A 27908-nucleotide genomic window follows, 5' to 3' on the forward strand; every position below is an offset into this window, starting at 1 on the left:
GGTAATACTGCAGGCTTATTATGGTTCTACATTCTAATTTTAAAAAAACTATCAAGAATGACTGGAACACGTTCAATAAAAGTCCTAGCTATATGTGGATTATCTTTTACTATTGGAGTTGTTTTAACATCTATTCATCGTGATTTTACAAACAATACAATTATACAAGAAAATAAACCAAGACCTGTTGTAAGCACATCGTATTTTGGATCGCACGGGTAAAGTAGATATGTTTCTATTATGAATATGTATACTAACAAACAAATGCGATACAAGGGACGTCGCAAGGGCGTCCCTTGGCGGGTTGAGATTTCCCCTACTAATTTTAGGCATTTTTCAATCGACAATTCGCGTAAGCATTCAGACCAAAACAAGAACAAATAGGAGGTTCGAAATAAGAGAGGCGTAATATATTGCAAAGATTACAATTCATATCGGTCTGGTATATTAATTTATATTATTCAAATTTCCAGTAGATATAACTTTAAAAATGACATTAAAACGGGGAACTACAGAACAGAACTGAATATATAAAACATGATTAATTGTTCTGATCAATGGGTTTATAATAAGGTCACCAAAGAGAAATAATAAATATCTTTTTTTCTAATAATACAATACCATGTTTTTAAAAAATAAAAATGCCTATGTTTCTTGCAACACTCACTGCTTGTAGAATTACAGCAGTATTTTATTTTAGAAGGCGAGCGTGCACAGAAAATGTACACATCCAGGAAACTAAGCTCCAATTCATACATTTATTAAATAATATTATTAGTTATTTATATATTTATTTTTAAAGGGATAAGCAACATGATGACGATCACAAGTCAACCGATATCGGACCCAGAAAAATCTTGCTGGACTGCGGAGGAAACATGGCATCCACGGTGGAGTTATTTAGGGAGACATATCCTGATGGCAAAGAGTTCATTATACATTCGTTTGAAATCGATGAACGCCTTGCACCATATTTCAGTCCATACGAAAAACACTATCTGCATTGTCCTGTTGGAGTAGCTTCAGAAGACGGTGAGTGATTTATTACCTTAAAAGACATTTTACCCTTATTCACCCGTATGGTTATTTCATCAACATGCTACATAATCACATTTTACCCTTATTCATCCGTATGGTTATTTCATCAACATGCTACATAATCACATTTTACCCTTATTCATCCGTATGGTTATTTCATCAACATGCTACATAATCACATTTTACCCTTATTCACCCGTATGGTTATTTCATCAACATGCTACATAATCACATTTTACCCTTATTCATCCGTATGGTTATTTCATCAACATGCTACATAATCACATTTTACCCTTATTCACCCGTATGGTTATCAACATGCTATATAATCACATTTTACCCTTATTCATCCGTATGGTTATTTCATCAACATGCTACATAATCACATTTTACCCTTATTCTCCCGTATGGTTATCAACATGCTACATAATCACATTTTACCCTTATTCACCCGTATGGTTATTTCATCAACATGCTACATAATCACATTTTACCCTTATTCACCCGTATGGTTATTTCATCAACATGCTACATAATCACATTTTACCCTTATTCACCCGTATGGTTATTTCATCAACATGCTACATAATCACATTTTACCCTTATTCACCCGTATGGTTATTTCATCAACATGCTACATAATCACATTTTACCCTTATTCACCTGTATGGTTATCAACATGCTACATAATCACATTTTACCCTTATTCACCCGTATGGTTATCAACATGCTACATAATCACATTTTACCCTTATTCATCCGTATGGTTATTTCATCAACATGCTACATAATCACATTTTACCCTTATCCACCCGTATGGTTATTTCATCAACATGCTACATAATCACATTTTACCCTTATCCACCCGTATGGTTATCAACATGCTACATAATCACATTTTACCCTTATTCAGCCGTATGGTTATTTCATCAACATGCTACATAATCACATTTTACCCTTATTCACCCGTATGGTTATTTCATCAACATGCTACATAATCACATTTTACCCTTATTCACCCGTATGGTTATTTCATCAACATGCTACATAATCACATTTTACCCTATTCACCCGTATGGTTATTTCATCAACATGCTACATAATCACATTTTACCCTTATTCACCCGTATGGTTATTTCATCAACATGCTACATAATCACATTTTACCCTTATTCACCCGTATGGTTATTTCATCAACATGCTACATAATCACATTTTACCCTTATTCACCCGTATGGTTATTTCATCAACATGCTACATAATCACATTTTACCCTTATTCACCCGTATGGTTATTTCATCAACATGCTACATAATCACATTTTACCCTATTCACCCGTATGGTTATTTCATCAACATGCTACATAATCACATTTTACCCTTATTCACCCGTATGGTTATTTCATCAACATGCTACATAATCACATTTTACCCTTATTCACCCGTATGGTTATTTCATCAACATGCTATATAATCACATTTTACCCTTATTCACCCGTATGGTTATTTCATCAACATGCTACATAATCACATTTTACCCTTATTCACCCGTATGGTTATTTCATCAACATGCTACATAATCACATTTTACCCTTATTCACCCGTATTGTTATTTCATCAACATGCTACATAATCACATTTTACCCTTATTCACCCGTATGGTTATTTCATCAACATGCTACATAATCACATTTTACCCTTATTCACCCGTATGGTTATTTCATCAACATGCTACATAATCACATTTTACCCTTATTCACCCGTATGGTTATTTCATCAACATGCTACATAATCACATTTTACCCTTATTCACCCGTATGGTTATTTCATCAACATGCTACATAATCACATTTTACCCTTATCCACCCGTATGGTTATTTCATCAACATGCTACATAATCACATTTTACCCTTATTCACCCGTATGGTTATTTCATCAACATGCTACATAATAACATTTTACCCTTATTCACCCGTATGGTTATTTCATCAACATGCTACATAATCACATTTTACCCTTATTCACCCGTATGGTTATTTCATCAACATGCTACATAATCACATTTTACCCTTATCCACCCGTATGGTTATTTCATCAACATGCTACATAATCACATTTTACCCTTATTCACCCGTATGGTTATTTCATCAACATGCTACATAATCACATTTTACCCTTATTCACCCGTATGGTCATCAACATGCTACATAATCACATTTTACCCTTATTCACCCGTATGGTTATTTCATCAACATGCTACATAATCACATTTTACCCTTATTCACCCGTATGGTTATCAACATGCTACATAATCACATTTTACCCTTATTCACCCGTATGGTTATTTCATCAACATGCTACATAATCACATTTTACCCTTATTCACCCGTATGGTTATTTCATCAACATGCTACGTAATCACATTTTACCCTTATTCACCCGTATGGTTATTTCATCAACATGCTACATAATCACATTTTACCCTTATTCACCCGTATGGTTATTTCATCAACATGCTACATAATCACATTTTACCCTTATTCACCCGTATGGTTATCAACATGCTACATAATCACATTTTACCCTTATTCACCCGTATGGTTATTTCATCAACATGCTACATAATCACATTTTACCCTTATTCACCCGTATGGTTATTTCATCAACATGCTACATAATCACATTTTACCCTTATTCACCCGTATGGTTATTTCATCAACATGCTATATAATCACATTTTACACTTATTCACCCGTATGGTTATCAACATGCTACATAATCACATTTTACCCTTATTCACCCGTATGGTTATTTCATCAACATGCTATATAATCACATTTTACACTTATTCACCCGTATGGTTATCAACATGCTACATAATCACATTTTACCCTTATTCACCCGTATGGTTATTTCATCAACATGCTACATAATCACATTTTACCCTTATTCACCCGTATGGTTATTTCATCAACATGCTACATAATCACATTTTACCCTTATTCACCCGTATGGTTATTTCATCAACATGCTATATAATCACATTTTACACTTATTCACCCGTATGGTTATCAACATGCTACATAATCACATTTTACCCTTATTCACCCGTATGGTTATTTCATCAACATGCTACATAATCACATTTTACCCTTATTCACCCGTATGGTTATCAACATGCTACATAATCACATTTTACCCTTATTCACCCGTATGGTTATTTCATCAACATGCTACATAATCACATTTTACACTATTGTTTTCCTCTACTGTACAGTATTTACAATAACAGTAAAATGTTTTACTACAGTATTAAAAATTTGGAAGAAAATTACTCAATTTGTCTGTTTACAGTAATACTGATAGTTACCCGTGTATATTAAAAATTTGAAAGAAAGTAGGACACGTCTGGGAAGTAAAGTAGTATCACAATTGCCGGAAATGTTGGGAATATTTTAAACTACATTTGGAAACCGTCACGAAGGGGTTGTGGATTTGGAGTAATGGGATAATGAGATATCAACATTTCCAGTGGGAAGGGATACTACTACTAGAGTTAAGTGGGGTGGGGATAGGTACCCCGTTTTTCTAGTGCATTTATAACGCAGAACATAAACTTAGTGCATAAAACGGACGTTCTGCGATACGTACAAGCAGTTTTCAATACAATTTGCGTGTGACGCGACACAAATTAGATGAATAATTGTTTGATGAGTGAGTACGTTTGTCGGCGGCTAGGAAATTAAAATGAAATAGAATGTCAATAAAAAAAGCATCATTAATGAAGAAAGAGCAATAATTAAAATTGTTACGTAAAAAATCGAGCGGCGTTAGTCTTAGTTCTTCTTGTGTTCGCATGACCATAATCAAAACGGTACTGGATTTGGTCTACTGGCCTTCCGGTTCCCAGTCGTAAACGTAAACTTTATTGAACAAACGCTTTTGAATCAGCGGCACACGTTTATAAAGTAATATAAAAACAAACAAAAAAGTATCAAAAATAACATTTAAGTCTTAAATAATTAATTAGTATTATTAAAATAAATGCAACTGTTATAATGATTATTTGTTCTTATTATATTTCATTTTAATAGTTATTTGTAATTTAATTAAACGTGATACTATTTTATTATACTATTTAGTCTTATTTTTAGTACTGTATTATTATTATTTATTTTATTTTATTTAGATTTTGGTTAGATGATATCATTTTGGAGAGAGCAAATAATATATATATATTATTGAATTAGATAAATGGTAAAATAAAAGTTAGTAGATAATTATGGTGGGCGGTAAATATTTATATATTATATATTAGGTGTAGTCTTTCTATGTCTTCATGCAGCAGTTTAGTATTGTTTACAGTGATCCCATGAATTAAGTGCGCATGCGTAAACTAAATAGGTGCCCTATGACGAATGATATGTAGACTCTTCCAGTATAAGCGTTAATGAAGCAAGCCTGGTGGTAAATATAGAATGGTTTCGAAACAACAACAAGTATGCTTCGACTTTAGTTGATAGAAGATTTAAATATTTGTTAGAGATAGAGAATACGATGTTTGATTATATTAGTGTAGATGTGTGACTATATTCAACTGGTGTTCTGCGCTACTTCGCTGACAGACTATTCACCGACCGGGCCGGCATTTTGCCGACTGGACATTTAAAAAACAGGACATTTGGCCAAAAGGAAACTTCGCCGACATGTCATTTCGTCGACTAGACATTTCGGCGTAAACCATTTTGCCGACAGACAATTGATCGACAGACAATTGACCGACAGAATAAATTTAGCCGACAAGGCACTTTTCTGCCATTTATACGGTTGGCCAACATACAATTGATCTGCAAATATAGACCCACATGTTAAATTTTGGCCAATGGATACTTATATATACGGTCATAATCAATACACTAATTATAAATATGAGATAAGTATGAACTTAATTGAAAACGTTTTACAGGTTACGAATACCGACAATCTATACGTTAAAGCCTTAACTTAACAATGGTGTATTAGTAGGACTATATATTTTATAGATGTTGGTATTGAGCCATTCAAACTATCTATTTTTAAACTGCCAATTCGATGAAAAACATTATGACTTATCCTTAAATAGAAAAATATGATAGGCAGCCACTGAAGGTATCGGAATTAGACGTGTAAATAATAAAAACAAACCATGGTTTGACAAAGAGATAGACGATGCCATCAAAAAAAGGAAAATTGCGTCGCGAGAACACAGAACATGGGTTAAAAATAATAAAATTACTAATAGGAACTGTACTGATAATAATAACACAAATAATACTATGAATTATGATAATGGCGTTACACTGTGGGAACATTATAAAGAGACACAGAAACATGTTAAGCAACTTGTTGCTCAGAAAATCACAGAAAAACGTGTTAGCAAATCTATTGAAATTGCAAACAAAGGTGGTAAATCTTGTAAAGACTTTTGGAAAGTGCTAAAAGGCAATACAAATAACAGTAAAAATATTCAATGTATTAAATCAAGAGACTCTGGTAAAAACATTCTCGAAAAAGGGAAAATGAATGAGGTTGTAAAAGATTACTGGGAAAATCTTGGCAAAGCCAATATGAATCTTAATGATTGCGGTACTTACCTTACAAGTCGTTTTGTTAATAATATTAGAAATCAAACAAAAACAAATTGTACGTATGATAAAGATGTTTACGAAAATTGTTTGTATGATGTTAAGATAGATTATGATATTGTAAAAGAGGCTATACTAATGGCAAAGAATAAAAAGTCACCAGGTCTAGATAATATAACAAATGAATTAATTAAGAATGGTGGCGACAAATTAATCAGATCTATATTAGACCTATTTTTACAAATTTTAAAACTAGAACAAATACCAAGCGAGTGGAATATTAGTGTAATTGTTCCTATTTACAAAAAAAGGGGATCGCAATGATCTCAATAATTATCGAGGGATATCGTTAACCTCTTGTATATCCAAAATTTTTAATAGGATAGTTGCCAAAAATATCTCTCTCTATCTTGAAGACAATGCTATTCTTTCTGAAGTCCAGGGAGGCTTTCGACCTTCGTATAGATGCGAAGATCATATCTTTGTTTTAAAGAGTATAGCAACTTGTCGCTTACAACAGGGTAAGCATACATACATGGCCTTCTTGGACTTCCGAAAAGCATTTGATAGTGTATGGAGAGACGGCTTAATGAAATCAATTTTGAATACAGGAATAAGAGGAAAGGTATGGAGGATGATTGATAAGCTTTATGCTAATGTTAAAGGTAAAGTCTCCTCTGGTATAATTGATACAGATATTTTTTATATTGATCAAGGAGTAAAGCAAGGGTGCGTTTTATCACCTGTTTTATTTAGCATCTACATAAATGAGTTTACCAAAATGTTAAGATCCAAGGATATAGGTATTAGAGTAAATGATACATGGATGGGTAGCCTTTTTTGGGCTGATGATATTGTATTATTAGCTAACAATGAACTGGAAATGAAAAGAATGTTAGACCTTGCAGGAAATTTTGCTAAGGAATCGAAATTATGCTTTAATTTTGAAAAGTCAAATATACTGATAACTGGTAAACGTGTTGATAAAGTAAGACAATGGAAATTAGGTAATGGCTTTATATCTGAAACTGAATCCTATAAATATCTCGGTGTACATATTTCTCGTAAATTAAATGACCATATACAAATTGAGAATGTTATAAAAAAAGGTCAAAGATTAATAGCGTACGTTAAATCAATTATCAGTAGCTTTGATAACTTTAACAGAGTATATTATGGGGATACTCTGTGGAGATCGATAGTTCTCCGATCTATCAACTATGGTTGTTCAGTATGGTGCTCTTTAAGTAGAATAGATATAGATAAACTAGAGCGTCTCCAGCTCCAAATGGCGCGTTATATCTTAAAAGCACCTCGAAATACATCTTGTGCCGCCTTATATGGAGAGCTTGGTTGGTCTCCAATTAACGAGATTCATAACGCTCTTCGTATGAAATACTTCCATAGAATTATAAAGATGGAAAACTATCGATGGCCAAAAATTATGTTTATTGGAATGCTACAACTTAATTGTGAATTTAAAGACTTAAGTTATAAGTTTCTATCTTGTATAAACGATATTCTCTTGAAGTGTAATTGTGAATCCAAAAATATTTTCACCACTCTCTCAAATTATAAAGAAGTCTACTTTCCAATTTCTGAAATCTTAAGAAAACTTAACTATATAATGATAGATGAATGGAGAATTGAATTACAAAATAAATCAAGTCTCCACATCTATGAAACATTAAAATCAAAACTTGGACTTGAAAATTACTTAATTGATAAAACTAATTTTGAAGGTGCTGCATTAAAATTTAAAGCTCGTTCAAATACTCTACCTTTGAATGATAGAACTGCAAATTGGAATATTGATAATAATAACAAATGTAAATTGTGCGGTACAAAATCGGACGAAGACAACCATCATTTCATCCTTAATTGTCCAGCTTTAAATAATATACGTAATCAGGAATTATTTAATTTATATGTGGATATGTATAGAAATGGCAGCAAAGATATGTTTGATAATTTTTATACTTCTCATGAAAATGACAAACTTAAATATATTTTGGGATACTCAGATAATTTAATTGATGAAGAGTGTGAAAATATTTTGGATAGTTTTTGTAAAAGATACCTAAAACAAGCATGGAAATTTCGAAATGATTCACTGAATTCCATGACTCAATAACTATGTTATCTACATTGCTACATTAAGTAAATTGAAAAAAAAGTGGGGGGGGGGGGAGGAGGGGGTGGGGGGTTTCGTAATAAGCTGTGTTTATCAGTTGATTTTATTTTATTTTATACACTTTTACTATATCTTGTTTTGTATTCATTGTGTAAAGTAATGATCTACTGTATGTATCGATGTAAATTGGGGGGGGGGGGGGGTAGGATAGGGGTTGATAGTTGCTTTTGCCTTTTTTAACTTTTCTGTTAATTGTTATATTATATATTGTGAAGGATGCACCTTTGTGCTAAGTGTGCCACCGATCTAAAGGTGTAATTCCAAATAAATAAATTAAAATATAATATAAAATAAAATTTAAAGTGAGATATAATTATATGATGAATGATAGTGGACCATACACTATATGCTACGACAGTAAGGAACTATAGTTTCATGCATTTTGTTTCAATTTCAAATTGATTTTTTCCAACAATAAAACATAAGAAACTTCCTGTGTTATTACTGTCAATATAAAAAAGAGAATACAAGAACAAATATATTAACAATTTCTGTGGGTTAAGGTTGTCACAGTCTTCTCGCAAGCGGGCTAATTATTCCACTAAACTAAACTCAGATTTATATTACCGTATATATTCGAATAAACAGTCCGCTTTGAATAAACACCCTCTCGCAAAAACTCCCCCGCCTACAGAACATTTTTGAAATAAACTTCGAATAAACGCCCAGACCTTCATTATTTCATTTTTTTTCATTTCATTTATTTTGTCTTTTATAAATAATAACAAAATCAAAGAGACAAAGGACTTTGAGGGAAGACGGGATTGTCAAAACGTGAAACAAAACACTATTGAGTGACTCTCCGCATCCCTAAAGTGTAAGAAATAAACTAAAAACAGAATAAGTCACACAGATAGATATGTATACAACAGTTTAAAATAATAAATCACATATCATTGAGTTCAGACTTGTAATTGAAGCAAGCAAGCAAGCAATCTTTAACATTTGGAGGCAAGTTGTTGAACAAACGTGGACATGAATTAAAGTTATAATGAGCAGTTTGTTCTTGAGATACTATGGACAAATTTTTACAAAAAGAAGGTGTCGCAAATTTTGAGTGATGTACCCCTTAATTGAAATATTAATTTTGTTGTATAAAATCTTAGCTATAAATGTAATTCCCAAAAACAAAAATCTATTAGAAAGGTTCATCAAACCAAGACGCTGAAGACAGATTTCATAAGGAACAGTTAAATAATTATTTTGTAACGTGGGCCTATGAAAACATAATCTGGTGTCCCTACGCTGAATTTTTTCTAGGTCATTGAGATATTGCATGGAGGGTTTAAAAATACACCATGCAGGAACACCGTATTCCAGAACTGGACGGACGAGACTATTATATAGTTTAACAAGTTTAGGATTTCCACATCCAATTGTTCTGATTATGAAACCTATCGTTTTCGATGCTTTATTACTGGTTTGAAATACATAAGACCCCAATCAAGTTTAGATGTCAGGGTGACTATAAGATACTTGAATTCAAAGGTTTCATCAATGGTATCTAAGCCAATATTATATGGTATTGTGTTCAATAGTTTATTTTTACTCCTAGTTATCCTCATAATTTTACACTTGTTCACATTTAACTTCATTCTATTAATTGTGCTCCAATTTAATACACAATCCAAATCTTTTTGTAGATTACATACATCGTTAGGCAATCTAATTGCACAATAAGAGGGTGTCATCAGCATACATTTAACTGAAGAAGATAATAAAGCATTAAGGTCATTTTTTTTTCTTTATTCGAATTCATAAAATATCACAACATAAAAAAAATACAAAGAATGAATTCAGGGTAACACAAAAAAGTAACCAAAGGTCAAACTTATTTCCATTGTGGCCCTTAAGGATAAAAACACCATAAGAATAAACATTTACAATAAACAATAACACATGAAGTGACAATATAAATATAAATTATAATCTTTCAAGCATAACCTCTTTGAGATGTTTCCTGATATTTCTTTTGAATTGATTGATGGTTTCTGAACACTGTATCAATTTTGGCAGGTGATTCCATGACGTTATTGCCGTGTTAACAAAGGTTGTTTGGGAGTGGTTACCTATAGTCTATAAATTGATTGAGTTGCAAATCTAGTATTGTACTGGTGAATTACATTTGCTCTACTAATACCATCATTCATAAACGTAGGGCTTAATCCATTAATAATACGATACATGTGACAAAGTTTTATCTGTTTAACTCTTAAGTCTACTGCGAGCCAATTCAGTTTGTTTAATTCATTAGCCCCAATGTGATCCCTTGGTTCAAGACCAAGAATACATCTGACCGTCTTATTTTGTGCAGTTTGCAATTTAACTTTTAATGTTTTTTTTTTAATCCAGAGTACCACACGCTACAAGCATAATCATAAAGGCATAACACCAAACTATTTGCTAGTAACTTAAGATCTCTGAAAGTTAAGTACTTTCTATTTCTATATAAAAATTTTACCCTTGAGTTTACTTTCTTTATAACTGATTTACCTATATAATCTCCAGTTAGATTGTTATCGAGTTCAAGTCCTAGATAACTTACTGTAGGTTTGTTTGTGATTATATAATCATTGCATGTAACTTTCAATTCTTGTTGATTTCTGAGTTTACGTTTAGATCCAAATAGAATTGAATACGTTTTGCCTAGATGCAATGACAATCTATTATCTAATAACCAAGAATTAATAGATTTTAATTCTTTTGACAATACATTTTGTATATTGGCGACACTTTTATCAGATACAACTATAGCAGAATCATCGGCATAAAGGAGCAGTTTACTACTCAATGCAGATTCCATATCATTCACATACATTAAGAACAACAGTGGGCCCAATATTGACCCCTGAGGGACCCCACATGTTATTTTTTTCCACGTTGAAAGAGTACAACAATTATCAACTACCTGCCATCTATCTGTTAAATATGATTTAAACCAAACTATTACTGTTTGGGACAATCCTAATGCTCTCATTTTGCCTAGTAAAATCTGATGGTCTACAGTATCGAAAGCCTTTTGTAGGTCTAAGACTATCATACCTGTTAAATTACCTTTATCCCAATTCTTTTTAATATGGTCAGTTAGGTGAATTAAACAAAGATCTGTCGAAAAATTTGCTCGGAACCCACATTGGAAATCATAGATAAGTGATTTAGAATTAAGGTATTCCATCAATTGGTCATGTACTAGTCTTTCAACAACTTTAGAAAAAGCCGAGAGTATAGACACCGGACGATAGTTACCTACCACCGTTTTACTACCCTTTTTGTGAATTGGGATGACTCTCGCTAATTTCCATTCTTTGGGTACAATACCGGATGTGAAGGACAACTTAATAATATGAGTTAATGGTTTTGCTATTGCAGAAGCCCCATCTTTGAAGAATTTGGCTGGTAGAGTATCTATTCCGGTAGCTTTACTCGTCGATAATTGTGTCAAAGCTTTAAGAAAATTATTATTAAGATCAATAACAAACATATAAGGTATGGACCCCAGCACCGAACCATGGGAACGCCAGATAGTACAGGGGAGGAAGATGAAAACGCCCATCTAAATACTACCTTTTGAGAACGACCCAGAAGGAAAGAAGAAATCCATTGCAAAGTAGTCCTACAGACCCCAAAACTTTTAAGTTTCGAAGCAATAATGTATGGGGGACGTCAATGCGTGAAGGACATCTTTCATCAAGGATGGCGCTCCAATCATAAAATTATTTCGGAAAGGATTGTTGTACATAAACGGCCTTTTACGAAACCATGTTGATTGGACAGAACAAGACCATTATCATACATAAATGTATTCAACCTATAACACACATTTTCTCTAGCAGTTTGGCAACAATCCAAGCACAGCGAAATTGGCCTAAAGTTTTCTATTTGGTTAGAATTACCATACTTGTATATAGGTATAATATTCGCACTTTTCCAGTCATTTGGAAGGTTTCCACATGCAAGAGAGAAGTTAAACAGCTTAGCCAACAGCTCACTAATGTAATTAACAAGCAAGCATCGAAGATGTGATGCCGTCCGGACCTGGGGCTTTTTCAAATTTGAGAACCGTTAATAAGCTGTAAAACCTCTTCTGCAGTGGTAGTCACCCCAGGTAAGCAAGGCCCAACATGTTCAATATATTTACAAATATTATCATCCGAACACAATTCATGATCATTTTGTGAAAAATTGGAAATAAAAGAATAATTAAAAGAATTAGCAATACTTTTGGGGTCATTTACAACAGAATTGTTTATTAGAAAAACCGAAGGCGCTGGCTTAGTCTTTTTATTTCTGACATGAGTCCAGAATGCCCTGCCATAATCTGATTTGTTAGCTAGCCCTCCCAAGTATTCAAAGTACGATTTCTTACATGTAGGGCCTATTACCTAATTTATTTATTTCTTCTTTTGTTAAAATTTTCTCATGCATGAGGATTAGTTCTTTTAGCTTTCTTAAACATACGTTTATTTTTTCTAATTAGATTTAAAATGTCAGGAGTAATCCAAGGTTTCTTTTCCTTACGTTTAGCATTTCTTTGGGGAACAAGTATATAAATATATTCTAAAAACAAGGTTTTAACATTATATTGTATTACAACACATTTCTATTTGTAGTAGAATGTATTTTCTCACTTCTTAAGATTACTTAAAATTATATTTAATTATGTTACCATATTATTACACCAACACTATAAACGCCCGGGCGTTTATTCGAGTAAATACGGTATAATTTCATACATTATTTCTGAGTTGCAGATCAACTCATTTTAAATAGAAAGAGTATTGTAAAGTAATGAACCGTGTAGGTAAGGTTTCGAAATTTCTTGTCGGTAAATTGCCAGTCGGTCAATTGTCTGTCGGCGAAATGGCTTTCGACGAAATGTCCTGTCGCCGAAATGTCCTGTCGGCCAATTGTCATGTCGACTAAATGTTGGTCGACGAAATGGCATTCGGAAAAATGTCCGAATGTACCGTATAGGAAGTTAGATGATTGCAGTTGGATGTAATCCTCTTGTATATCAATTATACTGTCATGCGATAAATTGGTTAAACCATATTATTTTATACATATTATTAATTATTGTTATGATTATAATATTATTTATAAAAAAAAAAGACATTTTTTTATAATATAAAAATATAGATCTAAGGAAAAATACAATACTAAGTATCGTAAGTGTCAATTTATAAATTGCAGGCGATCTTGTCAAAGGTCAACCACCTAATAGCCTGCCACGTTTCGATATTCAATATTGAACTTGTTATGTTATTTATGTTGGTCATGAAAAAAGGCCTATTGAGGACATTGTTTACGATTTTGCAGCATATCTATTACTCTCTGCTTAAAACGGAGAATGTTATTTTATTCTATTTAAAAAAATGAAATTCGCTATTTACTTTATATTACTGTATCTCACATTGCACTTTTAGAGGTTAAAATTCAAATTACAGTATATCGAATAATAGTTGCACAATAATAGTTGAATAATAACAATTTTTAATAAAAGCATTGCAGTGCTCTTTCAATATAATAATAGTTATAAAAGAATGTTTACAAAACCTAAAGTTACTGACCGTAAAGCATTAATTTATAATAGGCACATTTAAATGTAAACATGTTATCTGTAGGCCCCTATTTTATTCATATAATTAAGAGTGTTAGACCGCAAACTTTATATCAACAAAATGTAAAGCCTATAATAATAATTAGTATAAATGACTAAAGGCTGACGATAAAAGAGCGTTGTAACTTGTTTAAAAGCGAGTAGAAAAAACCATGTAGGCCTATATATATTATATACATAAATTTCGTTATCCAAGTCCATAATTTCCAATACACTTCTTCTCTTCTTTCTCTCGTAATATAACATTGAAGTCACCCGTAAGTATAACATTCTCTTTTCTACAGTAATCCAGTAAATTGTCTATGTCTACATACACTCTATCTATATCTTCCTCATCATTATTTTTATCATCATAAATCTTTCACTGACATATTTAACTTCAACAACTTTTGTTTGCATATTATTTAGCATGATACCAACACCATGTTGCTATTGTTTTTCACTTCCATCTATATCCATCTTCAATAGTTATATCACAATTTTTTCCTAATCTTGTTTCGCAAAGTCCTAATATATTCTATTGTTCTCTTTGCATCTCAATTTGCATATTTTGCATATACTTTCCATGTGCCTAATTTTCTTTTCACGGGAGATAGTCGCTAACGGACGACCAGGCTATCCCCATTACTGACTATGCCGGACGTGCATTTCAGTACTTTTATATTCTTGGAATGTCGTTGGTGTTCCTATTGCCTATTATTAACTGTCACTATTCAAGTGATCAATTTACAGTGAGGTGGTTCCCCGTTGCCTTCCAACCCATCCTCAACGACGGATTTCAAATGTAATTAAAACCCTTTCCCAGTACAATTCCGGTTAGGCTTGATATTGCATTTATGGGGCGGTCAAAATGTAACTAAAACCTCCCCGGTAATGTTGATACCCCATTATCACAACCTGGGTAATTTATGGAATATAAATCTTCCCAGTACAATTAAAGTCATTATACCCTATGTATATGTTTATTTTACTTTCATGGTTAACCACCACCTTTATTCATTCATTTTTTCCAATTAAATTTTTTATACATCTTCTATCTTTTTTTTTTGGTAATATTCTGTTTTTGTATCTTCTTTAATATTATTTTAACACATATTTCATACTAATAATAATACTATAAATATTACTGAACTTTATTTACGTTAAATCATATTAATAAATTATGTCTATCACATTACAGTAAAGCTAACAAAAAAACTGTAACTAATGTCATCTATAACGGCCTCTAAATAATATAGTTATATACTGTATTTAGGCTATATACACAGTAAATATACATACATATATTTTCCCTTGTTTTGTTTAGTTATCTTTCAGTAGTAGATATTGATGGTATAGCCCGTTTATAGGTTGTTTTTACTATAGTCCGTTTATAGGTTGTTTTTACAAAACTGTAAATATTAGTCAGCTGTACAAATTACTGAAAAACAAATTACTAGGAAGTATGAAACAATAGGTATTGTGTTTCGGGGTATATAACAATAGAGGTATTACCGTGTATAATTTAAATTAGTTACATGCTATCATGTTGTGTTGGTAACATTTAAAGTGGGTTAATTCAGTATGTTGGCTACTATATGCTGTATGATATAAATTGTACAACTTGTAGTCCAGTTTTACAAAGTAGGCCTACTGAAAACTAATTGACTACGGAAGAATAAAACAATAGTTATTGTGATAGTATAAAATAGGTGTGATGTTTCGGATATATAACAATATAGGTATTATTTAATTTGATTACATGACGTCATGTATTGTCGGAAATTTTAAAAAGAGATACTTATGTATGCACGTGCAGGAGTTAATTAAAAAAATAAATAATAAGTTCATTAAAGGTGTCTCGATCGAACCCACATATAATTAATAAGGGTAATTTCTTTCCGGATATTATAACAATGACAAAAAACAAAAAGATAAGAATGAATGAAGTTAAATAATAAGTATGTCTTGATTGAACTATACCGACATCTAACGTGCATACCAGTATTGAACAAGTATTTGAAAACAGCAGTCGTAGCGGTAACGAGGAATTTTTGTTAGAAATTCTTAATGACAACGATGAAATGGTAAGTTGAAGCAATTTGTATAAAACAAAAACACAAAAATTTACGTATATTATTTTCCAAATGTTATTAAGAATGACTTCTTTGTTCTGTCTGTTACATGGGTTTTGTTATTGAATTTTCAGATTCGATGTATAGAAGAGTTAATTGATGATCAGAACGAATTATGTAATGAAATGGTAAGTTACTATTTCTATAAATTTATTTTGAAAATGGTAATAATATATGATATTTAGTCTAATATAACAATTTTGTTTTACAGTACGGTGTTTTGAATATAAGTAATAATGAAGGGGAAGAAACACTTCAATTAGAGAACGACATGGTAGTTCAAGGAATTTGCCGCATTGCAAGAAACAAAAGAGGTGATTTAGACGAAGAAGAAAATGTTAGAATCAAAACAGGATTTTTAAATTGAATGACATTGGGGAAGCTACTTAATGAAACAAAAGATACACGGCGCTTCGACACAATGTTCCAACAGGAAATACAATTTATATCATACAGCATATAGTAGCCAACATACTGAATTAACCCACTTTAAATGTTACCAACACAACATGATAGCATGTAACTAATTTAAATATATACGGTAATACCTCTATTGTTATATACCCCGAAACACAATACCTATTGTTTCATACTTCCTAGTAATTTGTTTTTTCAGTAATTTGTACAGCTGACTAATATTTACAATTTTGTAAAAACAACCTATAAACGGACTATACCATCAATATCTATCAAATCTTACAACAATCTTTTACTTCCTTACTCAATGTTAACCGTTGTATTATTATATCCGAAACATAACACCTATTGACTTCAACCATTGTAAACCATTTGTTCTCATCACAAGCAACTAAATCATCACCAAATACTTTTTATTTATTATTTAATAATTTTATATTATAATGTATATTAATATATAACAAATCTATATAACAATTCTAGTGAAATTAATGATATACTCTATTGACTTATACTATCCCCATTGTTAACCATTGTTATAATCACGACTGACTAGGCCTCCATTATCAATTTGTTTTTTGTTTTTTTGTCATTGTTATAATATCCGGAAACTAATTACCCTTATTAATTATATGTGGGTTCGATCGAGACACCTTTAATGAACTTATTATTTATTTTTTTAATTAACTCCTGCACGTGCATACATAAGTATCTCTTTTTAAAATTTCCGACAATACATGATGTCATGTAATCAAATTAAATAATACCTATATTGTTATATATCCGAAACATCACACCTATTTTATACTATCACAATAACTATTGTTTTATTCTTCCGTAGTCAATTAGTTTTCAGTAGGCCTACTTTGTAAAACTGGACTACAAGTTGTACAATTTATATCATACAGCATATAGTAACCAACATACTGAATTAACCCACTTTAAATTTTACCAACACTTATTAATTATACATGGTTTCTTAAATCAAAACATCTTATTCTAGAATGTTCATGTAAATACTATGTTACTCTATATGTTAGGGAATGGTAATTTATTACAATCATAATACACATATATATCATAAAACATGTTTTTATATTTATAATATCACAATATCGCCCGATTGGTGGTGTCACATACCAATCCCATTTGGTACGGCTGGCAGTATTATAACAAAACATAATTGTATAAGAGGTTTTATCTTTTTCTTGAGGAATATATTTGGTTTTTTTGTTATCCTTACATAATACTGTATTCTGTTTTTGTATCCTCTGTAATATTATTTTAACACATATTTCATACTTATATTAATACTAATAATACTCTCAACATTATTTATGTTAAATCATATCTATATATTATGTCTGTCACATAAGTAAAAGCTGTAACCAACATAAATACTTAAAAAATATGTTAAAGAAACATTTTATCGAATTACAGTACTTAAAATGCTTCACTCATAAATATACATATATTATGCGTGGTGTGTGTGAGTGTACACTGGGCATTTGTTGTATGTATCTGGTGGGTGAAAATCTTTGAAAAATACCATATATGGCTCTGTGGTCTAGTGGTATGATACTCGCCCTGTAAGCAAGAGGTTGCAGGTTCGAATCTCTCCAGAGAAATTTGTTCATACAACTAAAAAATACCGAACTTTCGCCAATGACGACGCGAATTTTATGAGATCATGTTCCGAATATAAGCACTGTTTCTATAATTTACAGTATGATTTATATATAATTTACACAGTGCTACGCAACACAATTGATTTACATATAGGGCCTACACAATATTATTTTAAAAACCATTGCGTATTAAAGTTAGAATTTATTCTGACTTGTTAAGCCTCCACTGATTGTGAGGGCGTTTGTTGGATGAGAAAATGTATCTGGTGGGTGAAAATCTCCCGGGTTGGCGATTACCCAAGTTTCAGATAATACATATATTTCTAGACCTGAATCCCTGGTTGGCGATTACCCAAGTTTCAGGTAATCCATATACTTCTGGACCTGGATCCCTGGTTGGCGATTACCCAAGTTTCAGGTAATCCATATACTTCTGGACCTTGATCCCGGGTTGGCGATTCCCCAAGTTTCAGGTAATCCATATACTTCTGGACCTTGATCCCGGGTTGGCGATTCCCAAGTTTCAGGTAATCCATATACTTCTGGACCTTGATCCCGGGTTGGCGATTCCCAAGTTTCATGTAAGTTTTCTTCATATTTATTTTCTTCATCTTTAAACCACTTTATAAGTATGTATTACATTGTTAGATTTATCTGAACCATGTTACCTAAAATATTTATACTCTTAAATAACCTTTTTAAATGAGAATAAACAATTTTACAGCATAATCAGTAATTACCAGTTACAATCATTGAAAACTAGATAAAAAAGGGTATGCGTAATATGCGTGAAATTTACTTATAATAAAAAACCTTTTAATCGCAATTCACACACTGGCTATTGAGTGAATAAAAGGTCAATCTTTTAAGAACTTTTAACACTTTGGCTTTATCTATATATAAATTTAGGTAAGGGCAAAATTCGGTAAATCGCGCCTTACTTCTAGAATTTTTGCTCGATGGTATATAAAGTTGGTTCGTACTTTCGGTACTGATTTTAACCACCTGATGTAACCCTGTTTACTAATTAAATTAAGTTAGATAATTTGTTATTGACGATTAAAACGAATTTAGGTTCAACGATTTGCCCCAAATAGGGGTGTTTTCCGATCGTGGTATACACTGCCTAATGGATGTCCATCTTGAAAAATACCCGCCACAAAAATGCGAGGAGGCTTCGCATTTTCCTATCTCCTCCTACGACAATTGTTTTTAATAGCTGAAAACCGGTTGAGTACAGCATCATAATGTTGAAGACAGGCCGATTTTCTTAAAAAAATACTATTTTGATAGATTTAATATACGATTATACAAATGTATTGATTTGCGATGAATGGAACATCCTAATCTCTTTCCCTTTGAGAATAAACTTGCAATACTTTGACAATACTGTACTGTAAATACCTATTAACTATTTTTGGTCCTCATTTGAATCGAACATTTCTTACTGTGAATGTTTGTACTGTTAGATGTAATATAAAAATATATACAAATAAACTTTATTACTGAGATTGTGGATAGGCTCTACTGTTAGATATATAAACACATTATTATATACAAATAAACTTTATACTGACAGTTCCTTCTCAACGTTTGTATTAATTAATAATTACCAATAATATAAACGTCGTAGTGGTGTATCGTGACTTTAATATTTCAATCGATTATGACAGTGACAGCTTTAACAAAGTATTAAATCTCAAATGTTTTACTGTATTTAGAGGTACAGTATATTATTTATAGGCCTATAAAACATGAAAAAAATATTTCGTTACTGAGTGGATAAAGAATATATTTAAAAATTGTTCCTCTTTGTACCTATCCGCTTTCCCATCCCTCAACCCTAATGTTACATACAAAACACAAATTGGGTTTCTTAAAATGAGTCCAAATCAAAAATTTGGACTCATTTGTGATAAGTTTCTCCTTCGGAAGTAATTCCCAGGGTGCTAATTTTAGCCGACTACATAAATCATCGTGTCTATTTATTCGTTTCTGTAAACGACAATGTATTATAGTCCTGCGGTACGTACATTTGAAATCGCCAGTTTTGTTACGCTGAAATTACTGTGTATTCGAGAACCATCTGTGGGCACGACCTAGATGGTACGCGAGCGAAGCCATGGTAATAAGGTCGTTTGTATACTGTTTATCTGTTCCAATTATGATAATCTCAAAGCTTATATTATTGCTCTGTGTTATTTCATTTATCGTAGTCAATACTTGTTTGGCGTATACACAGTCATGTATTAGATGTTTCTCGTCTTCGATTGTATTACATTTTTGACATAGTTTATAATCTAAAACTTTCTATGTATAAAGCCTTTTGTTTGTAGGAATTATTTTGTGTAACAAAACAATTGGTGTTAAATGGAGTTCATTCAGAAAGCCTGCGAGTTAGTAGTGGAGTCCCACAGGGCAGTGTACTTGGTCCTGCACTGTTCAATATATTTATTAATGATATCCCTGATGGAGTTAGTTCAAAAGTAAAAATTTTTGCAGATGATACCAAAATGTTCAATTTGGTGAACAGTGTGAAAGAATCAAATGGATTACAGGATGATCTGAATAAATTATTTGAAAGGTCTGAGAAATGGCAACTTCCTTTCAACTTAATGAAATGTAAAATTATGCATTTTGGAAGAAGGAATAGGAAAGTTATCTATCATATGGGTACTGATCAAAGAAGAATTCCAGATTTGGGAATCATACTTGATAATAAATTTTCCTTTGGATTACATGTTGCACAGAAGGCTTCTATGGCAAACAGAAAATTAGGAATGATAAAACGAACGTTTCATTATCTGGATAACTATTCTTTCATGCAGCTGTATAAAACCATAATCAGGCCGTCAATCGAGTATTGCAGTCCTGTTTGGCAACATATATCACAAAGAGTCAGACAAGCTTGAAAAAGTGCAACAGAGAGCAACCCGTTTGGTGCCAGGCATTAGAAGAGATACTTATCAGGATAGATTGAAACAACTACAACTACCTACTCTTTATTTCAGAAGGCTGAGATCTGCTCTAATCCAGGTTTTTAAAATTTGTAGTCATATTGATAATATAGATGCCAGAAATCTGTTCACTTTTGTAGGAGAGTCCAGAACTAGAGGCCATAAATGGAAAATGAATAAAGACATATCTCATCTACGAATTAGACAAAAGTTCTTTACTCAAAACATATGCAATGTCTGGAACAAATTACCGTCAACCGTCATAGAATCTGACTCAATCAACCAGTTCACGTCAAGGCTGGAAAAACACTTGTCTACTTCTTTCTGCAAGTTTTCCCCCTATAGTAGACAAGATAATATATAGAAACACGTCAAGGGACACACAAGCTTCGGCTTTATAAGTCTCAACATCAAGTAAAAAATCAATTTCTTTGTTCAGATAATCGCATATCACGACCCAGTTAGATTCAAAGAAACGTTATAGGCTCGTTTGCAACCCAACAGAGGTTGTGAGGTTTATCTTGTCTTTTTAACCATCTACCTATCCACATGGCCTTAGTTTTGTTTTTGTTTAATCTTATTTCAGTGGCTTTACAGAAAGCTGCAATTATTAATACACTTCTGTGGTCATTATCAACCAACAGTATCGGGTCGTCGACAAGTTGTGCTATCTTAACTTCGGTTTCAGTTAATGGTAATTTAATTCCTGTTACGTTTTTGTCATTTCTTAAATTTGAAGCCATTATTTCAGTCACAATTATAAATAAAAGGGCGGATAAAGGGCATCCTTGTCGAATCCTTTTACTCATTTGGAAGCTTTCGGAAATCCATTCGTTGTTTATGATTACACAGTCAGTTTTGATATAAAGCACGTTCACACCCATTTTATAAAAGATAACCCGAAATTATATTTTTTCAAAGTTAACATCATGAATCTGCTAATTGTAAGTCTAAGAAGACTAGAGCTCCACAGACATTTTAAGATATATTTTATATAATGTATGTAATAATATATGTATAATTTATTATATCCTGTACGTTTTCACCTGAGAAACGCCCTTTATGTAGCGTTTTTTATCTGTATTTATTAATGATTTTATAACGTGTTGCAGACGTTTAGCTAGGACGTTTGCAGCAATTTTATATCAATACTTAATAAAGATATAGGTCTCCAGTTGTGTCTTTCTCGTTATCCTTTCTTATATACTAAGTTTAGAATACTTCTTCGCTGTGTTGGCGATAATTCATTCTTTAAATATCCATAATGTATTGCGTCACAGACTACGATGACGTATATTTCTTTCCAGAAGTGTTTATAAATTCGTTGTTGCTGCTTCCACTGAAATTATTGCTGAGAAAAAAATATTCTGTAGGTAGAAACACTGAAAAAAGAAAACAAACATCAATAAAAAAAATGAAAATATGCCCTTAACCAGAATTCAATATAAAAGATGGACCAAGAGGCTCACAGAATGGCAATTAAGAAATAGTAAAATGAGAGGAAAACAAAGATACATTCACCAACTACAGCAACCTGGACGTGAATGGCATATGCCAGAAGGAAATTTAGGAGTGTTTCAACCAACAAAGAATGAAAAATCATTAGCATACTTTTCCAATGGTCGAATAAATGAATGTCCAAAAAAGCTAACATCCTCTTTAAGAGGCAAGAGTGAATAAAGTAAGAACACTCCTTTTCAATACTAATGCGTACGACAGATTATCAAAATCGTAATTATCAAAACTAATACAGTAACTGTATTATCGGAAATATTGGCGAGGGAAACTTCTGAAGAAAGATGTAAAGTTGTAAAGAACCGGAAATCTGAAACCTAATTTGATGCCCCTCACTATCCCCACATGCACAGGAAGTAACCTTGAATTGGTACGACCGGACCCTGCCCTTCGCGACACGAAATTATCCTTCATCGTGCCTATGAAAACTGGGGAGAATACAATGGTAAATTTTTACGTGTTTTTGTCGGATATGATAACAAGAAATTACACGGAAAAAGTGGGATAAAAAGATTATACATTTTTAAAATGTGTTAAAAATGTGAAATGGAATATATTTTTGAAAACAAATCGATGGTTATAGAGACACTGGCACTTTCCAAACTAGTTTGAAAAAACAGAGGTACGCACACAGAATAAAATTGAAATTATAAATAGTATTATTGTAACGAGAAAACGAGAAAAAATAATCTCCAATCAGTGATCAAGGTCTTTGGTTGTATGGATTGCCTACCATTTAGGGAATTGCCAACCTGGGATCAAGGTCCGGAAATATACGGATTACATGAAACTTGGGAATCTCCAACCAGGGATCCAGGTCTAGAAATATATGTATTACCTGAAACTTGGGGAATCACCAATCCGGGATCAAGGTCCGGAAATATATGGATTACCTGAAACTTGGGGAATCGCCAACCCTGGATCATGGTCTAGAAGTAAAATTATGGATTACCTGAAACTTGGGAATCTTAAACCAGGGACCCAGGTCTAGAAGTATATGGATTACCTGAAACTTGGAGAATCGCCAACCCGAGATCAAGGTCCAGAAGTATATGGATTACCTGAAACTTAGGAATCTCAAATCAGGGACCCAGGTCTAGAAGTATATGGATTACCTGAAACTTGGGGAATCTCAAACCCGGGATTTACGTCTAGTAGTATATGGATTACATGAAACTTGGGAAATCTTCAACCCGGGATTTAGCTCTAGAAGTATATGGATTATCTGAAAGTTTTAGGCAGTCCAAGTCAGATCCAGGATGAACTTTAATCACTTTATAACTGATCTTTGACCACGTGCCAGGTTTTGAAAACATATTTTGTTCACCGGATTGGTGATCACAAATTACACATCGTTTCAAATCACTGGGTCTGGTCTACTATGGAGAAGATTTAAGCTAAGACAATAAGGAATGCAGAATTGACGGAATTTGAGTACTAAGAGATAAAGATACCAAATTAAATTTAATGATTACTACTAATGTTTTTTTTTATATAGTTTTGAATAAACATAGAAACATTTAAATAAACCTTTATATTAGTAAAACCAAACAAAAATATGTGATCATATTGAATCGATTGATTGTTTTTCCATTTAGACAGTATATTGATTAAACTTTATTGTATATTGGCCAACAGGAAAACAAAATCCGGGAGGCTTGTGAGTGCCGACTTGTGTTTCTTAAAATGTGCATTCTGTCTTCCTATTTATATTATTTTTGTTATTAGATGGAAATAATAATATGGAATTATCTTTCTAGGAAATATGACCGCATTTACGGAATCAGCATGGGCCCCTGATAAAGGTAAGAACAACAGAAGAGACATGCAATGGGGAGGGGGAACGCTCTATGTTGATAAAAAGGAACTAACAGATACCGACACTGGAGGACGAAGAAAATTGTCTCATCGTAAGCAAATACCAGTTGTAGACGTATCTAAATGGATTCAGGAAAATACCAGAAAGGAAGACTTCGTCATTTTCAAATTAGATGTTGAGGGTGCTGAATTCGGAATTCTTGAGAAAATGCTGAAGGACGGAACGTTTGCATGGATTGATAAGTAAGGTTTTTTTATAATTATAATAATATCGTCTGACGAAAAAAATAGCGTCAAAGAAACACATTAACGGAAGTGTATCGCAATATGAAAAATCATTACATTTCTGTAGAATAATTAACAACACAATATGGTAAATGTAAAGTAATTTGATTTTGATTTTATTGAAACCAAACAATAAGAAGAATGTTTCATGCTATCACTCAATCTCAAGTTCCAATATATTCCATGATTTGTGTTTAATTTGAGCAGTATGTTGCGTGCGCTTCAGTAGTCTTGAAGCAAAATTGTTAACGCAATTCTGTTTGCTAAACTACGCTGTTATACGATATGATTATATGACTTATTGCTATCTTCAAATTGAAGTTTACCATTGGAAAGAAAAACGCACTTAATTTAAAAACAACTGGAGATAAAAAGCACGCAAGCATGAAACAGTTGAAATAAATTAATAACTACATTTGTACTATATTGAAATGGATTTATAGACAAATCCTCCGTGGTCTGTCGGTTTTAAACCGTCTTAAGCTCTGTCTACACCATAAATACTGTAGTAGGTAGATCAACTTTAGTATAAAAAAATACCGGAAATGCCATTTGTGAACTTTGATCCAAAAACCAGTACGTATCTCCGTAACTACTGGTAATAGACACTTAAATTTGGTCTTAAATTGAACGAAATATACATTTTGCAGTCAGGCTTGCTCTATGTATGTGTGTGAGACTGGGAATGAAAAACAAATATAGATGATATAATGATTTGGATAAATATTTATTCTGAAAAGTCCCGTGAGCACGGATCACGGCAAAATAGAAAATATACCTATTGCACTCGCCAACGGGGCGAGGGATAAGTGATTATGTAGAAAATACTGGGATGCTACAAAAGCCAAATTAAAATACAATAAAGTGGGAGGGTGGGTAGGAAAAGAATTAAACTTTAATTAGAACAAGCGTGCGTTGCGGCTGGCGATGATTTAGAAAAGGGTGAAATGTTTGAGCCGCCAGCCGTGCAAAATGTGATTGGTGTGTGACACCACCAATCGGGCGATTTTGTTATTATTATACATTTTTAAAATGTTCAAAAGGTCAGGGTCAATGGTTATATGAACAAATACAAATAGGTAATTATGTCCGTCTTGTACTACTTCGTCTGGTATTTTCTCTTCTTTATTGTATCAAACAAAAACAATTTAATACAAAAGGTAGCCAAGGTATAGCCGAAGCTAATCAAGCTTGGTACCTTTTCTCTGCATATCCCCTGCTTAGCGCCGAATAAACCGATTATTTCAAAAATGTAATTTTTATATGGACTGCATTTCTGCTTTTTGCTCCAAAATAACCGTTTAAATCAGTGGGTGTTCGTTGACAAAAATCGTTAGATTTACCCAAAATGCAATTGGTCCTGACTCAAAGTCAGCAGCTGTCAATCAAATAACCGTTATTTTGTGTTGCAGCTAAAAATTGCTCAGTGATAACCGATTAAACGGCGTTCTAACACCGAATTGAATGGGTGTTTTTAACCGGTTATTTTGCGCTGCCTTTTAATAACCGGTTACCACAAAGTAGTCTTGTTTCTGCTCCCAAGAAAAACATAAATGGACTATAAAGATTTAACTAACAATGAATATCTCGGCATAACGCCATGAACAAGTTATACCGTTGGGTCATTTATGCATTTGACCGTATAATGTCAGCATCAAAGTCTTTATATATTAGTAAATATTATAAATAAAACTGAACCTAACCACGACCCTTGAATACCTCCATTCGGTGATAACCAAACGTAGAGGTTTTGATTAATTAAAAACGCTTCTACATATTGTACAATAATGTTGTCAATCTCAAATGTTCAAAGTTTCTGTTATGCAAATAAAATGTTTGTTTGTTACAATATTACAAATGACAGGATGAGAGCTAGACTTGTCTGTATTTATTGTCTTTTTTATGTTAGTCCACCAGTCGAAGTTTCGATTTTTGTCTAAAAATACAAGTAGTATACGTATGAAGCGCCATATATGCCAACATATTTATCTTTTTACTAATATTAAGTCAAACTACGGCTGGAACCCCGACTAGATGAGAGCAAGAAGATAACCCTATAAGCTGTAGAGCTTGTTTCCATATGGGTCCCCGACATAAACAACACCATACATGAAAAATCTTAATTAACAAGCAAATCTTAATAATAAGTTGCAATTCGTTTTTAACTGTATATTTGAATTGATTATGGTTTCCAATGTCCTTTATACTATTACTATTATAGGTATTATGGCGAATACCATAAGAACCAGCCGGTGGGTCTCTCTCGCTCTGCGATGTCACTCATAATTAAAGACGTTAAAACTAAAGGGAGAAAGATGTTCGACTGGGGTGCAGAAAATAGAAATTATGCGGATTTTGCAACCATTCATCCAATACAGGCAAGTCTTATCATCTGCAATACGACTGACAGACTTAATTACTGCTTGGTTACTTGCTCACTGAAACTGATGAAGACGTGATTGATCAACAAGTGCCAAGGCCAATGATTACCATGTTAACTGTAGACATGCAGATAGATAAATAGCTAACAGACTGACTAACGACCTACTCAGTGATTATTTCACTGAGACCTGATGGCTGCTAACTTGTTGCCTCATTGACCATATTACACGCACTGACTGACGAGGTGATTAAATTGCTTGATCATGTTTAGATGACATGGATGCTGACGCTAATTGGTTATTCACTGATGAAGTGAC

The 27908-nt window shown here is 32.6% G+C and overlaps 1 protein-coding gene across 1 annotated transcript; it reads left to right on the forward strand.

The window, feature by feature from the left end:
- Positions 1-27668, forward strand: LOC140047527 (uncharacterized). The gene is made up of 4 exons (XM_072092570.1): positions 1-218; positions 803-1032; positions 24867-25167; positions 27431-27668. Exons 1-4 carry the CDS (start codon positions 58-60, stop codon positions 27666-27668), a joined length of 930 nt encoding a protein of 309 aa, XP_071948671.1. The 5' UTR covers positions 1-57.
- Positions 27669-27908: the final 240 nt, after the last annotated feature.

Source organism: Antedon mediterranea, chromosome 4 (genome assembly GCF_964355755.1).
Source record: "Antedon mediterranea chromosome 4, ecAntMedi1.1, whole genome shotgun sequence".
Lineage (NCBI taxonomy): Eukaryota > Metazoa > Echinodermata > Crinoidea > Comatulida > Antedonidae > Antedon > Antedon mediterranea.